The sequence below is a fragment of the Poecilia reticulata genome, linkage group LG16, assembly GCF_000633615.1.
Source record: "Poecilia reticulata strain Guanapo linkage group LG16, Guppy_female_1.0+MT, whole genome shotgun sequence".
Classification (NCBI taxonomy): Eukaryota; Metazoa; Chordata; class Actinopteri; order Cyprinodontiformes; family Poeciliidae; genus Poecilia; species Poecilia reticulata.
This window is the reverse complement of record NC_024346.1, coordinates 30,001,715-30,013,431: the sequence shown is the minus strand read 5'-3', so window position 1 is coordinate 30,013,431 and position 11,717 is coordinate 30,001,715. Positions and strand designations below refer to the sequence as shown.

General features: G+C 37.8%; 1 protein-coding gene across 2 annotated transcripts in view; it reads left to right on the top strand.

Annotated features, from left to right (window-relative positions):
• Positions 1 to 1,080: 1,080 nt before the first annotated feature.
• The window catches only part of ascc3 (activating signal cointegrator 1 complex subunit 3), a 368,707-nt gene continuing 358,070 nt past the window's right edge, over positions 1,081 to 11,717 (top strand). For both annotated transcript variants that reach the window (XM_008432855.1, XM_008432857.2), the window contains exons 1-2: positions 1,081 to 1,166; positions 1,775 to 1,910. In XM_008432855.1, the coding sequence (XP_008431077.1) occupies positions 1,821 to 1,910 (90 nt within the window). In that variant the 5' untranslated portion in view covers positions 1,081 to 1,166; positions 1,775 to 1,820. The remainder of the gene's footprint in view (positions 1,167 to 1,774; positions 1,911 to 11,717) is intronic.

The window sequence follows — 11,717 nt, the reverse complement described above, 5'->3', positions numbered from 1 at the left end:
AACTAAAGTCAGGAGTAATAACACTATTTTCTAATGAAGTTAATGAGCTTCAGCTTATTGATAACCCGTTAGTAGGTCGCCATCTTTCTTGAAGCAAAGTATGGGTGTGACGCTAACCAACCAATTGGGGAAGTTGTAGCCTGATGACGTGCCTCTCCTCATTTGCATTTATTTTTTCTAAGTTTTGCGGGGAAATAGAATGTGATAAATAAGAAAATACTAAATGAATAAGGGAAATTGGAAAATGGGAAAATTAATAATTTTTCAAACAATTGTTTGAAAAAAACAATTTTTTCAAATTGTTTCAAATTTATTTATAGTTTAACCAGTTAACCAGTTAATTTACCCATATGGGTAAATAAATTTACCCATAAATAAATACAAATTTATTTATGGGTAAATAAAAAAGGGATATATGAGAAATTGATTAATGAAACTGGGAAATAGAAAATCAGGTTAATGGAAAAAGGAAATTGAAAAATTGTTAAATTAAAAAATAGATTAATGAAAAATGGGTAAATAGATAAAGGGATAAATGAAAAATGGACAAATGAAAAATAGATAAATGAAAAATAGATACATGAAAAAGAGAAATTGAGAAATTGATAATCTGAAAAATAAATAAATGAAAAAATTGGGTTAATGAAAAAGCTAAATTAAAAAATGGTTAAATGAAAAATAGATTAATGAAAAATGGGTAAATGAAAAATAGATGAATGAAAAAAAGGAAATTGAGAAATTGATAATATGAAAAATAAATAAATGAAAAATTGGGTTAATGAAAAAGCTAAATTATTTATTTAACAATTCTTTTATTTATTTCACTCATTTTCTTCATTTTTTGATTTATTTTACTCATTTTTTATTTATTTCACCCATTTATTTATTTATTTAATTTTGGCTGAAATGGATCTCCATACATAACAGGGAGACAGAGGAAAGAAAAAAAAAATCCAGTGTAAATATTCAATGCATCCTGGTGAGATGACGCTACAATGTCACTGGTATGGGAAATGTAGTTCTTTAAAGACAATTTCTTATACTTCCGTTACGTTAAACTACAATACCCACCTTTCTGTGCGCACAGCTACTTCTGTTGACTGCAGCCTGTAGGCTACTAATAGACTCGCTGTCTCCGAATTTAGTTTCAAACAGCACTTTAAGAGGTAATGTTACAGAAGTATGTGCTATCACACCCTGTGATCAGAGTTAAAATTCCTTCGACTCCTCGCAGCTTGTTATATGTACGGTGCTTAAGTCAGTTAAAGAAATTGATTAGCCGGAGATGTCGGACAAGGACTAGCTTAGCAGCGGTAACAGCTCACATGCTGCACGATATTCGGGTTGTTACAGAACATACACGGTGACATCTAAACTGAATTATCAGACAATAAAACGCGAAAACAGATGGCTTTAAAGTTGACTGATAAAGTTAGAACGTTTTAGACGTGGAACAAGTAACTTTGACTCCTCATTCTTTAGCAGGATTTTGAATTCAGGAAATTCAGTTTCATCTGGAAGGGTTTTCCTGAACTCTCCTCACTCCACATGTCTGTTTATTTCAACACAGTGTGGGATAGCTGGACATCCTGGTGTCCGGGGAACACTGAGCGAGGACAGTTTCTAATAACCATCCTCACTGTATTAGTTGTCTAATACAACTCTTCCAATGAAGCAGTTATTAGACATTTGTTGCGCTTGTTTAATAGATAAAGTTTGTGCTTTCAAGCATACTACCATGTGAACTTATTTCTGTGTGCATTTTCTGCGTTAGTCTTAGGAAGTACCAGTCCAGCTGCGGTGACGAGACACAGGGACCGATGTCTCCTCCGCGTCTTACAGGTGCTCTTCGTTCTTTCTCTAATGTCAGCAAGAGGGAGGAACCCACGGAGCAGCTGTATGACCTGAAGGTGAGGCCAGAAAAGCAGATTATATCTCTCCCTCATAATAAGTATTCAATCTTGTCTAAAGTACAATTAAATATTACTGAAGAACTTTTAATTCCTCAAACATCGTTTGCTTAGAAAAACCAGATACCCACCTTAACCTTAACTTGACATTTTGTATAATTTCTGGGGAAACCATTTAATAAAATAATTTGGCAAAAGACATGGTATTTGCATTATACTTAAATATCAATTACCATGATTGGACACTAAAATCTATCTTTTATCATTTCTCTTAACTTTTAACCTTTACATAAGTACATCTGTGTCATGTCTCGGGGGGAGGGACCTTGTGAAAATGTTTAATATGAGCTTTCCAACTGATTTTGTAATCTATTACACCAAGAACATTTTTAACCCTTTCTAGAGTTAGACCCGCTGTCTGAACTTGAATTTGAGTTCCCAAAACCCATGATTTTGGTCTTGTCTAAATTTAGTGATGATTTATTATTGTCAAACCATTTCTTTAAATTGCTGATTTTTGAGGTGACTATGGAAAGAAGTTGTAAGTTTTCACCAGAGACTAGAATAAATATCTGTGTTGTCAGCAAATAACGAATTTTTATACACTTTGCTTATGTCGTTTATATACAAATTAAATAAAACTGGTTCCATCACTGACCCTTGAGGTACCCCACATACAATCTCCAGTCAGATTCAAAATCTCCCATTTTCACAAATTGATCACTGCAAAGTAGTGTATGTATTTCTATGAATTTTTCCATTCTCTCAAAAAAGCTTTTCTAGACTTTTAAGAACTTAGAGAGAAGAGAAACAGGCCTATAATTTGTGAAGAGGTGATTATTGCCAGTTTTATACATCGGTATGATCTTTGCTATTTTAATTTTGTTGGGAAATTGTCCTGTTTGTAATGATAAATTAACAAATGTAAGTAAATGGTTTAGAGCAGGGGTTCCCAAACTTTTTCTTGTGAGGGCCACATAACTTTTTCCTTCTCTGGTGGAGGGCCGGAGTCAGTTTGTAACAGAAAAAATGAAACAGAAAAAGACAATTGCAGGAGTGCCTAAATATAAAAAATATATTGTTTTCCAGAAAGCACAATCAAATAATCCTCTCTGGGTTCTTCACAGTAAAAATCCACTATAAGCCACAACCCCAAAGTTTTTTTTTGTTTTTTAAACCAGTAAACATACGCATCTAAGCCTCAGTTATCTCTGCCGCTCCAGGTTTTCCACAACAATGCAGCAGCAGCAGAGGGGGGCGGACACCCAAAATTTGAGTCATAACAGGTCAATTGTATATCACATTTATTAGGGTTGAAAAAGAAAAAGTTGCCAAGATTAGATTTAACAGAACTTATTACGGTAGTTTCCGAACAGTAACTGTAACAATAAAAGTGCTGATCCTTCGTGTTGCTACTAGCATGTGCTGAATCAGTGGTCCCAACCTGTTTATTACCGTGGACCGGTCAAGACTTGGACATTTTGTTGCGGCCCGGGAGAGRRGGAGGGGGAGGKGGGATGAACAGTCAGATAAGGCTTCTGCATGTTGGTGTTCCCACTAAATACTGAATATGCCCCATTTGGGTAATTTTGGCCCTTTTATCGCAGCCTGTGGGGTTTTCCCTGACTGGAAACAAGAATACAACCTGCTGAATGTGACAGGTAGCCAATCAAAAAGCGCAGTGACGGAGGGGAATCCCAAACAGCTGACATATCGCGCAACTGAGAGTCCGGTGGATATCGGAGATCATATGTGGAAATGTTTATTAAATCTAAAAGGTCATTATTATGTTCATTCAGTTAAAAATGTTGACTATGAAAAAACATATTCACCTCCAAATCATAGTGCAGCAAGTAGAGTGGCTGCTCCCGTCGTCTTTCATCCACCGCCTGTTCCGTTTATTACGTCTTTTATCTCTTAAAATGACTCCACAAACTATCACTATTGCTTGTACATCGCCATCCGTGTTTGTTTTTTCTAAATTCCTGCTATGTTGGGGGTTTTACTGAATTATCCTCTGGAATCGGGATGTTCGTGACTGGAATCGGTTCGTGCCGTGTGGCAGAGCACGAACCGATCGAACCTGTACTTTTATCAGCTCTGTGGTCACAGAAGTTTGGAGAATCGGCCGAAGCTCTACTCCTCTCCTCTCGACCACTGCCCAAACGCTCTGACTCTGGTCGCTATGGTAACTTTTATATATCCCATTGAAATAAGATACAGAAGCGCCACAAAAACGAACATTTTACTTTCGTGAAAATTTTAACTCACGATGATGACTAACGGGAGCCCTGAGTTTGTTTCTCTGCAACCAGACGGTCTGATCTGGGGGTGATGAGAGACAATGACACCCGAAGTGTTGCTTATATCCACAGCCTGCTTGGTCTCTACGTGGCGAAGCAGCTTTAAGTTTCATTGCCTCATTAGCAGCCGGTCGCCGCATGTTACGCAGAGCGGCTTGTAATGTGGGACTCACCTACCGGTCCGGGATAAATCCATTCTCCTGTCTCTTCTCTGGGCCTTTTCCCCTTTGCAAAGAAACTTTCCAAAGACATCTGATCTGTTTGTTACTCATTTTGCTGTTTGTGGGCTCAATGTTGGCGTGCAAGTAACCAGACTTCCAATGATTCATTTCCTGCTAAAGAGCCCCCTGGTGGTTGAAGAAAAATCCGCATATAAATGACTTGTAGTCCGGAAAATACGGTATATGAAAAAAAATCTAAATGCTCTCTGGTATTGTTCAGGGGGCTGAACCAAATGTGGAGGCGGGCCGGATCCGGCCCGCGGGCCGTAGTTTGGGGACCACTGGTTTAGAGATACCCTCAATTACCATTTTAATTGTTTTCATGTCTAGATTATCACAGTCAGTGGATGCTTTACTTTTACAGTTATTCAGTGATTTCTTTCTCTTTTATGGGGTTAAGATACATTGAACTTGTAACATAAAGATGAGTTGCTGTTTTTACCACAGGTATTTTTTCTGCTAAGTGAGGTAATATATTCACAAAATAACTATTGAATTTATTTACAACACTCTTCATATTGGTAATATTCTGGTCATTATCTAAACAATACTGTGGATAATTGTTACTGTTAGAAGTTTTCCTGATAACACTATTTAAAATATTCCATGTTGCCTTAGTATTATTTTTATGACTATCCAATAATTTATAATATTCCTTTTTACATGCCTTTATAATGTTAGCTAACTTATTTTTATATTTCTTATATTTGCTTTCTGATTCAGAAGTTCTATGTTTTATAAATTCCCTGAAAAGTTTTTCTTTTTATATGCATTTTGTGTTCCTTTTGTAATCCACTACTCTTTTTTTTTTGCCTGCTTTTCATCTTACTTTCCTTAACTGGGCAGTTCTTATTAAATTATTAAATATTTGTAAAAATTCTTCATATTCTGAATTCACATCATTTATTCTATAAATTAATCTCCAATTATATGTCATCAAATCAGCTTTAGTGCCTTCAATGACTTCTGACCTAACCCGTCTGTATTGTGATCTGATGTTTTGATCAGTTTTTTTTGCAGTTACAGTCATAGACTGTGAACACTGGTAAATGATCCATCATGTCATTTATTAATATTCCACTAGTTAAACTATTTTCAAGAAAATTTGTAAAAATATTATCAGTTAATGTTGCACAGTGCGATGTAATGCGACTGGGCCTGGCGATTTTCGGATACAGGCTTAGACTGTTCATGGTATTAATAAATTCTTCTGTCATTTTATGTTTATTTAGATTTAGAAGATCAATGTTGAAATCCCCACAGATAAATGCAACTTTTTGATAAACTTTATAATTTTTTCTTCCACCCAGTTATTGAATATTTCTATATTTGATCCAGGAGCTCTAAATAAAAATCATAGACATTCTTCTTATTAGGGCCTGCTATGCAATGCATGGCAGGAACTTACTGGTCTTCACCCAACAAGCTCTCTCTTTATTATTGGGGCCTGCCCTAGCAATGCATTGGAAGGCAGTGACTGATGCACCTATTGCACCTATTGTTCTACACCCAATAGAATGCCTCTTTATTATTTCTTTCTTTTTTGGGGCATTCCATTAGCATTACATAGGGAAGAGCATGCATTACATGCCTCCCATGTAATGCATGGCAGGCACCTATTGTTCTACACCCAATAGAGCTTTGGAGCTGACATTACAGCGTATGACGTTTACGTCGCTCGGCGCCATCTATGGTGTTCACAGACCAAAACAAACTAGTCAGAACACTGGTGTTTTCTTTGCGTTACTGACCGCAGTGAAGTTGTTTTCAAGTTGGATATTCGCGCTCTGCAGAGTAAGGGGCGCAGAGTTAACTAAAGGTTGATCCGATTTCTGAACGCTAATTTCGGCCAGCTGTTCTCCACCGCTCCCGGCCCGAGCTCCGCGGAGTAACTTGCGTTTAGCTCAAGGTTGAACTGATTTATGAACGCCTAATGTCGGCCAGCCTTTCTTTACACCGCTCCTGGCAAAAGCGCTCGGGGGCGCTGAGAACCACATGTGAGTGTGGTTCTCAACGGTTATAGTCGTTATAGTCGTTAGTCCCGGACAGAATTTCACTGTGTATCAGGTTCAGTCCTTGTACTGTAGCAGTGAAAACATGTCAGCCATAGCATTATGGTGATTGACCTGGCAAATGCTTCAGTCATTGCACTTTGGTGGTGAACCATGTCAAGCATGGCAGTATAACTCCTAATACTGATAGCTAAAATGCTGGGTCTTAAGCAATGGGCACATTTCAGCAGGCCTTATTTAAATTTCTTCAGAATTTTTCTAGTTTTTCCACTAGTATTTCTATAGTCACACTTTCATAAACATTATCCATGACACTTGACATTGTTTTTATCATCTTATAATTAATGTACTTTTACACAAAAAGAGCTACACCACCATCATTTTTGTTTTCTGTTTTTACAAACCATTTCATAACCATCAATTTCAAAGTCCATGCCCTTTTCAATTTTGAGCCATGTTTCTGAAAATGCATTGATACTAAAAGTCAGTGTGAGTTGTTGGAGGTTCTGTTTGATGTTGTAGAAATTTGCGTACCATCTTCTACTGTTAAAGTGAATTATTGAAAGCTTATGTTCAGTTTTAGTGCTGCTGTTGAACTGGTCATCAGTGTAATAGTGAGAACTGTCATTGATACCTGTAAAAAAAAAAATCAGGATCAATGTCATTTTCAATATCTTGCTGATGATAGTCGCTGTACCAAAATGTTGTCAGTTCCACATCCTCATAATCAGTGATCTGTAGCAGGTTTTTGCTATGGGGGTAATATTGCCATGTTGCCATGGTAATATTTGTATATTTGGCTAATAATTGGTATCGCTGGGTGCAGAGTACATACCTGGTTGTCCTTTAAACGTCACTGAGTAATTTTGGGGTACTCGAGCAGGGATGGGTGATCAACTTGTCATAATGGTGATAAGCGATGTCCCCTCTTTTACGTGCTGCTTTTAAGTCCTGCATCAATTCCACCCTCCTCTTCCTTACAGCATCTGTGAAGTCTTCGTTAATGTAGATTTTGGATCCCTTAAGTGCACTGCAAATAGTTAATCTGTCCTTGTACCTCAGGAATTTGACGACAATTGGCCTGGGTCTGTCTCCTCTGGGTTTCCCAGTGCGGTGAGCTCTCTCCATCTTGATCTCATGTTGCAGGTTTAATGTTTTAGACAGAACTGTCTTCACTTTCTCCTACGTTTCAGCCCAAGTCAACTGCCAAACGAGTAATTCTGTCAATAACCAGATTGTTTCTCCTAGAGTGACCCTCCAAGTACTCCATCTTATCAGTGATTGCCAACAGGCTATCACAAATTCTAAATATGTCCGACTGCAATGAGTAACCTCGTACGCCAGAAAGCAGGTTTTTACAAAACAGCTTTCTGTTTTGATGTCGTCCACACCTTTCTGTGTAAACTGCAGGCTGGATTTAATGTCCTACACTTCTCGTTTCAACTTGTCCAGTCTGGTGTTTGTAGTATCCATAATGATTTTAGCAAAGCCTTTGAAATTGTCCTATTGCTGTCGAAGCAACTCTATGTACATTTCCTTCTGCTGGCTCAGTAACTCTTTGACTTGCATAAGTGATACAAACTCCTCATCTGGTCTCACCTCGGTCTTGGATCCTTTTGGAGGCATTATTTCACTCAGTTTTTTTTACCTAAAGTTTTCCTCAAAGTGATTATAAAAGTGTTTAATTTTCTCAGCTGAAACGTGATGGTGGGGTTCTTGCTGAGTTGACTCCACTTCCGGTACTGTTTCCTTCCAAAACGTATGTGATAATTAGCTGGTGAATTTACCTATCTCCTCATCTTCCATCTTCTTGTAAAAGACTGTTTTGTCATATAATTGTGACTAGTCAACTAGCTACCTAAAGAGTCATTGCAGAGTAAAAAATCGACGTTTCAACCTATTGGTGTAACCCAGAATTTGTGCATGTAATTCTTCCTGTATTTATAGAACCGTGGGTTTTTTAAAACCAGCTGTCTCTTTCCTAATTTATTTCTCTGAGACTTTGCCTGGCACTTTAAATGGAATTTGGGGCAGTATGCAGACCTTTATTTTACCTGGCTCAGCTCTCATTAAATCTGCTAAGCAGAAAAAGTGCTTCTCCAGGGAAAAGATGGCTGAAGTCACTCAGAGATTATCTCCCAGTTTGTGCTTAGTTTAAAATGCTTAGTTTTAGAAAGTATTCAGATACTGAATGTAGTGGAGTCAGTGTGTTAATGCTTTTCCTGGCCTATGAGCCCTGAACTGTGAGACTTGCTTAGATTTAATACCTTATTACACTAATGACGTACTGTTTAAGAAAACATAAAATGTTAGGCTCATTAACACTGGCTTCTGCAGAACTGCTGTGCATGTGAGTTGTAATTTAAAATGTGAAAATAAAGCCTTTTAGGCTTTTCTTGAATATTTTTAGGTAAACTTTGTTGGAATATTAGCTTTTAAAACAGACTGGTATGAAAAATGATTATTTTTTTTTTACTTTTGTTTTTTCTTCTAAATTTTGTTTTGTTTTTACAGATAAAGACCAGAGACTAACCATTTCCCCACAATTTGATATCAATAGAAATGTGCATACTACATGAGGAAATAGATTCGGGTCTAGAGACCCTCTATAGCGAGCCTTACTCTCTTCTGTAGCTTTGGGTGCATTCACACTGCAGCCTGAAGTGACCCAATTCCGATTTTTTTTTTTTACATAATGCGACCTGTATCTGATCTTTTCATGGCAGTGTGAACAGCACAGGTCGGATTCTATTTCGAATGTGACCCATATCCAATACGTATCCGATTCAAATCCGATCTAACGTCCAGGCCGCATTCATCCGAACTGAACGTCATTGATTCTCAACAAATCTCACTATTCTGCATCCTGATACGCACAAGCGGGAAGAAAAACAACAATCATGACGGAGAATAATGAGGATTAAGTTGTTAATATGCTGCTCTGGCCGGATAGCAACTTCAAATGTGTAAGCTTAGCTCCACCTTTAGCGTCCATGTTTACTTCCGCAAACACTGAGCACTTCTTCTTTTTATGGCGGTTGGCAGAACACTGAGAATGCTGACGCTTTTGCGCCCTCTACTGCGCATGCAGGACACTTTCAGGTCGTTTGCCCGTTCACATTGCAGAACGCATACAGGCATTTACTGGCTGTGAACGGCCCCGGCAAAAAAATCGGAATTGCCAAAAAATCGGAATTGGGTCACTTCAGGCTGCAGTGTGAACGCACCCTTTGATAACTTGAGAGTGATGCTTTATGTCACCATCTACCAGATTTCATCTGGTTTATGCCAAACATGTCCTCTGTTCTGGTGTAAAAAAAAACAACCATTTTTTAGACTAGGGCTGAAACGATGATTCAAGTACCTCGATTATTAAATTCCTTGAGGAAAATTTATCTGCCTCGAAGCAAATTATGTTTTATTATTTAGTGCACAGTATTCTGGCTGGGTCATTATTTGCGTTGCACAGTGCTCTCACTTCCGCCTAAGAGTTTTTGACGAAAGCTAAGCGTTAGCTAAGCGTTAGCTTAGCTTTCGTCAAATTTTAAGGTTTGGTCTGGGAGGATTTTATTTATTGAGGATATCCAGGTTTTTATTGTTTTCGGGGGACCAATAGGCATCCTTAAAATGACTGGTGCGATGCCTGGAGTATGGCAGCTTATCTCCTGCCGAAGCTGGCTGGTGGCCGTGAAGAGTGAACAGCAGGGAAGAGCGCGGCTGGTGTATTTATGCAGGTGAGCGAACAGAGTGAACACTGCGGGAGACTGTGCTTTAGATGCGTAGCTTTATGATCGAACTGGAAAATTTATTTTATATCATCCCGGTCTCAACAAATGGATTGTGGAGCGCATTGTGGTGATACATAGCTGGTAGATAAGCTTCTGTGCGTGAGGAACAAAGGTGTCAAATCTTGTTGCTAAGATGGACACAAAAGCTATAAATGTTTGGGCAAGGGGAGAGTTCATCTATTAAATTGACTGAAGATGAATACATAATCTAAAAGGAGAAAAGCCTGCCTATTCTGACCCTGCCTCTTTATTATTAAAATATATATAACTTAAAATTTTGTATAACTTTTCTTCAGGTTAATTTCAGGTTAGAAAATGAGCTATTATTGTTACAAGTTAGTTTTCTAAAATTCAGAAAAAGTAATTGTTAGGGATGCTCAAATATAAGAAATTGGACTGATGTTGATATCGGATAGTAACACTGCTGTTTTGTTGGATTTACCAATATTTTATTTTCAAATTTTTTTCATACGATTACGTGATCAATTGTAAGAATAATCAATAGAATACTTGAATATTAAAATATGCATTTACAGCAGCCCTGTTTTAAACTTATCTGTCCAAAGAAAATTGGACAGAAAGTACTGGGATTTTCAGAAATCCCCAACCCTCCCAATCTTGGAAAAGTCTAGAAATGTGTCCTCCAAAGAAATCATAGAAGAAACCTTTGCATTTAAACAATATCAACATGAAAAGGTAAAGGAAACATGGAATTCAATAAATCTGCCATTCATCCAAGAAATTTTTTACAATTTTTAGGTTCCCCCTCCAGCTCTTTTTAGAACAATGGTTTGGTTCATTGTGTAGGAGGAGCAACAGCCACTGTAGTGAGAAGTTAGCTGTGGCTCTGCAGCACAAACAAAAACAAAACCCTCCAGTAAGTAAATACTTAAAGCAAAAGACATGTAACACCTTTGATTTACTTTCATTGCTCAAAGTGAAGAAACACATTAACAGTAAAAATCAGTCTGCAGTTTATTATTTCATTACTTTGGCTGAATCATGTTGAACTGCCTCGTTATGCCTTGGAAATCACAACTAGCAAAACTCGCTATATTGCTTTGATAGACTTAAGCTTTTTCTGTCAAAGGTAGCAAATATTTCAGTTATATTTAACTCTAATGAGAAGAGGTTGAAACAGAATGGAGTGCACTGTAGGTAATGGCAGCAACTCCAGTCGCTCCTCAGCAGTATTAACTTTATTTGTCCTTTTTTTTCCGTTCGTTTTAAATATATATGGAAACCGCAAGAGCATACACAAGAGTCAGCTCTCTCTCTTATTCAAGAGAAGAGTTGCTGGCTCTCAAGAAGAGCCCGAATGGATGGAGGCACGCCATTGCAGCGGAGCCGGAATGGCTCTAGGCTGCAAGGCTGGGGCTAAGCTAACTGCTAGGCTTGCCGATAACCAGAGGTGTTTTAACCATCACTTCCCTTCTGTGATCATGGGGAACATCAGCTCACTACCCAATAAGATGGATGAGAT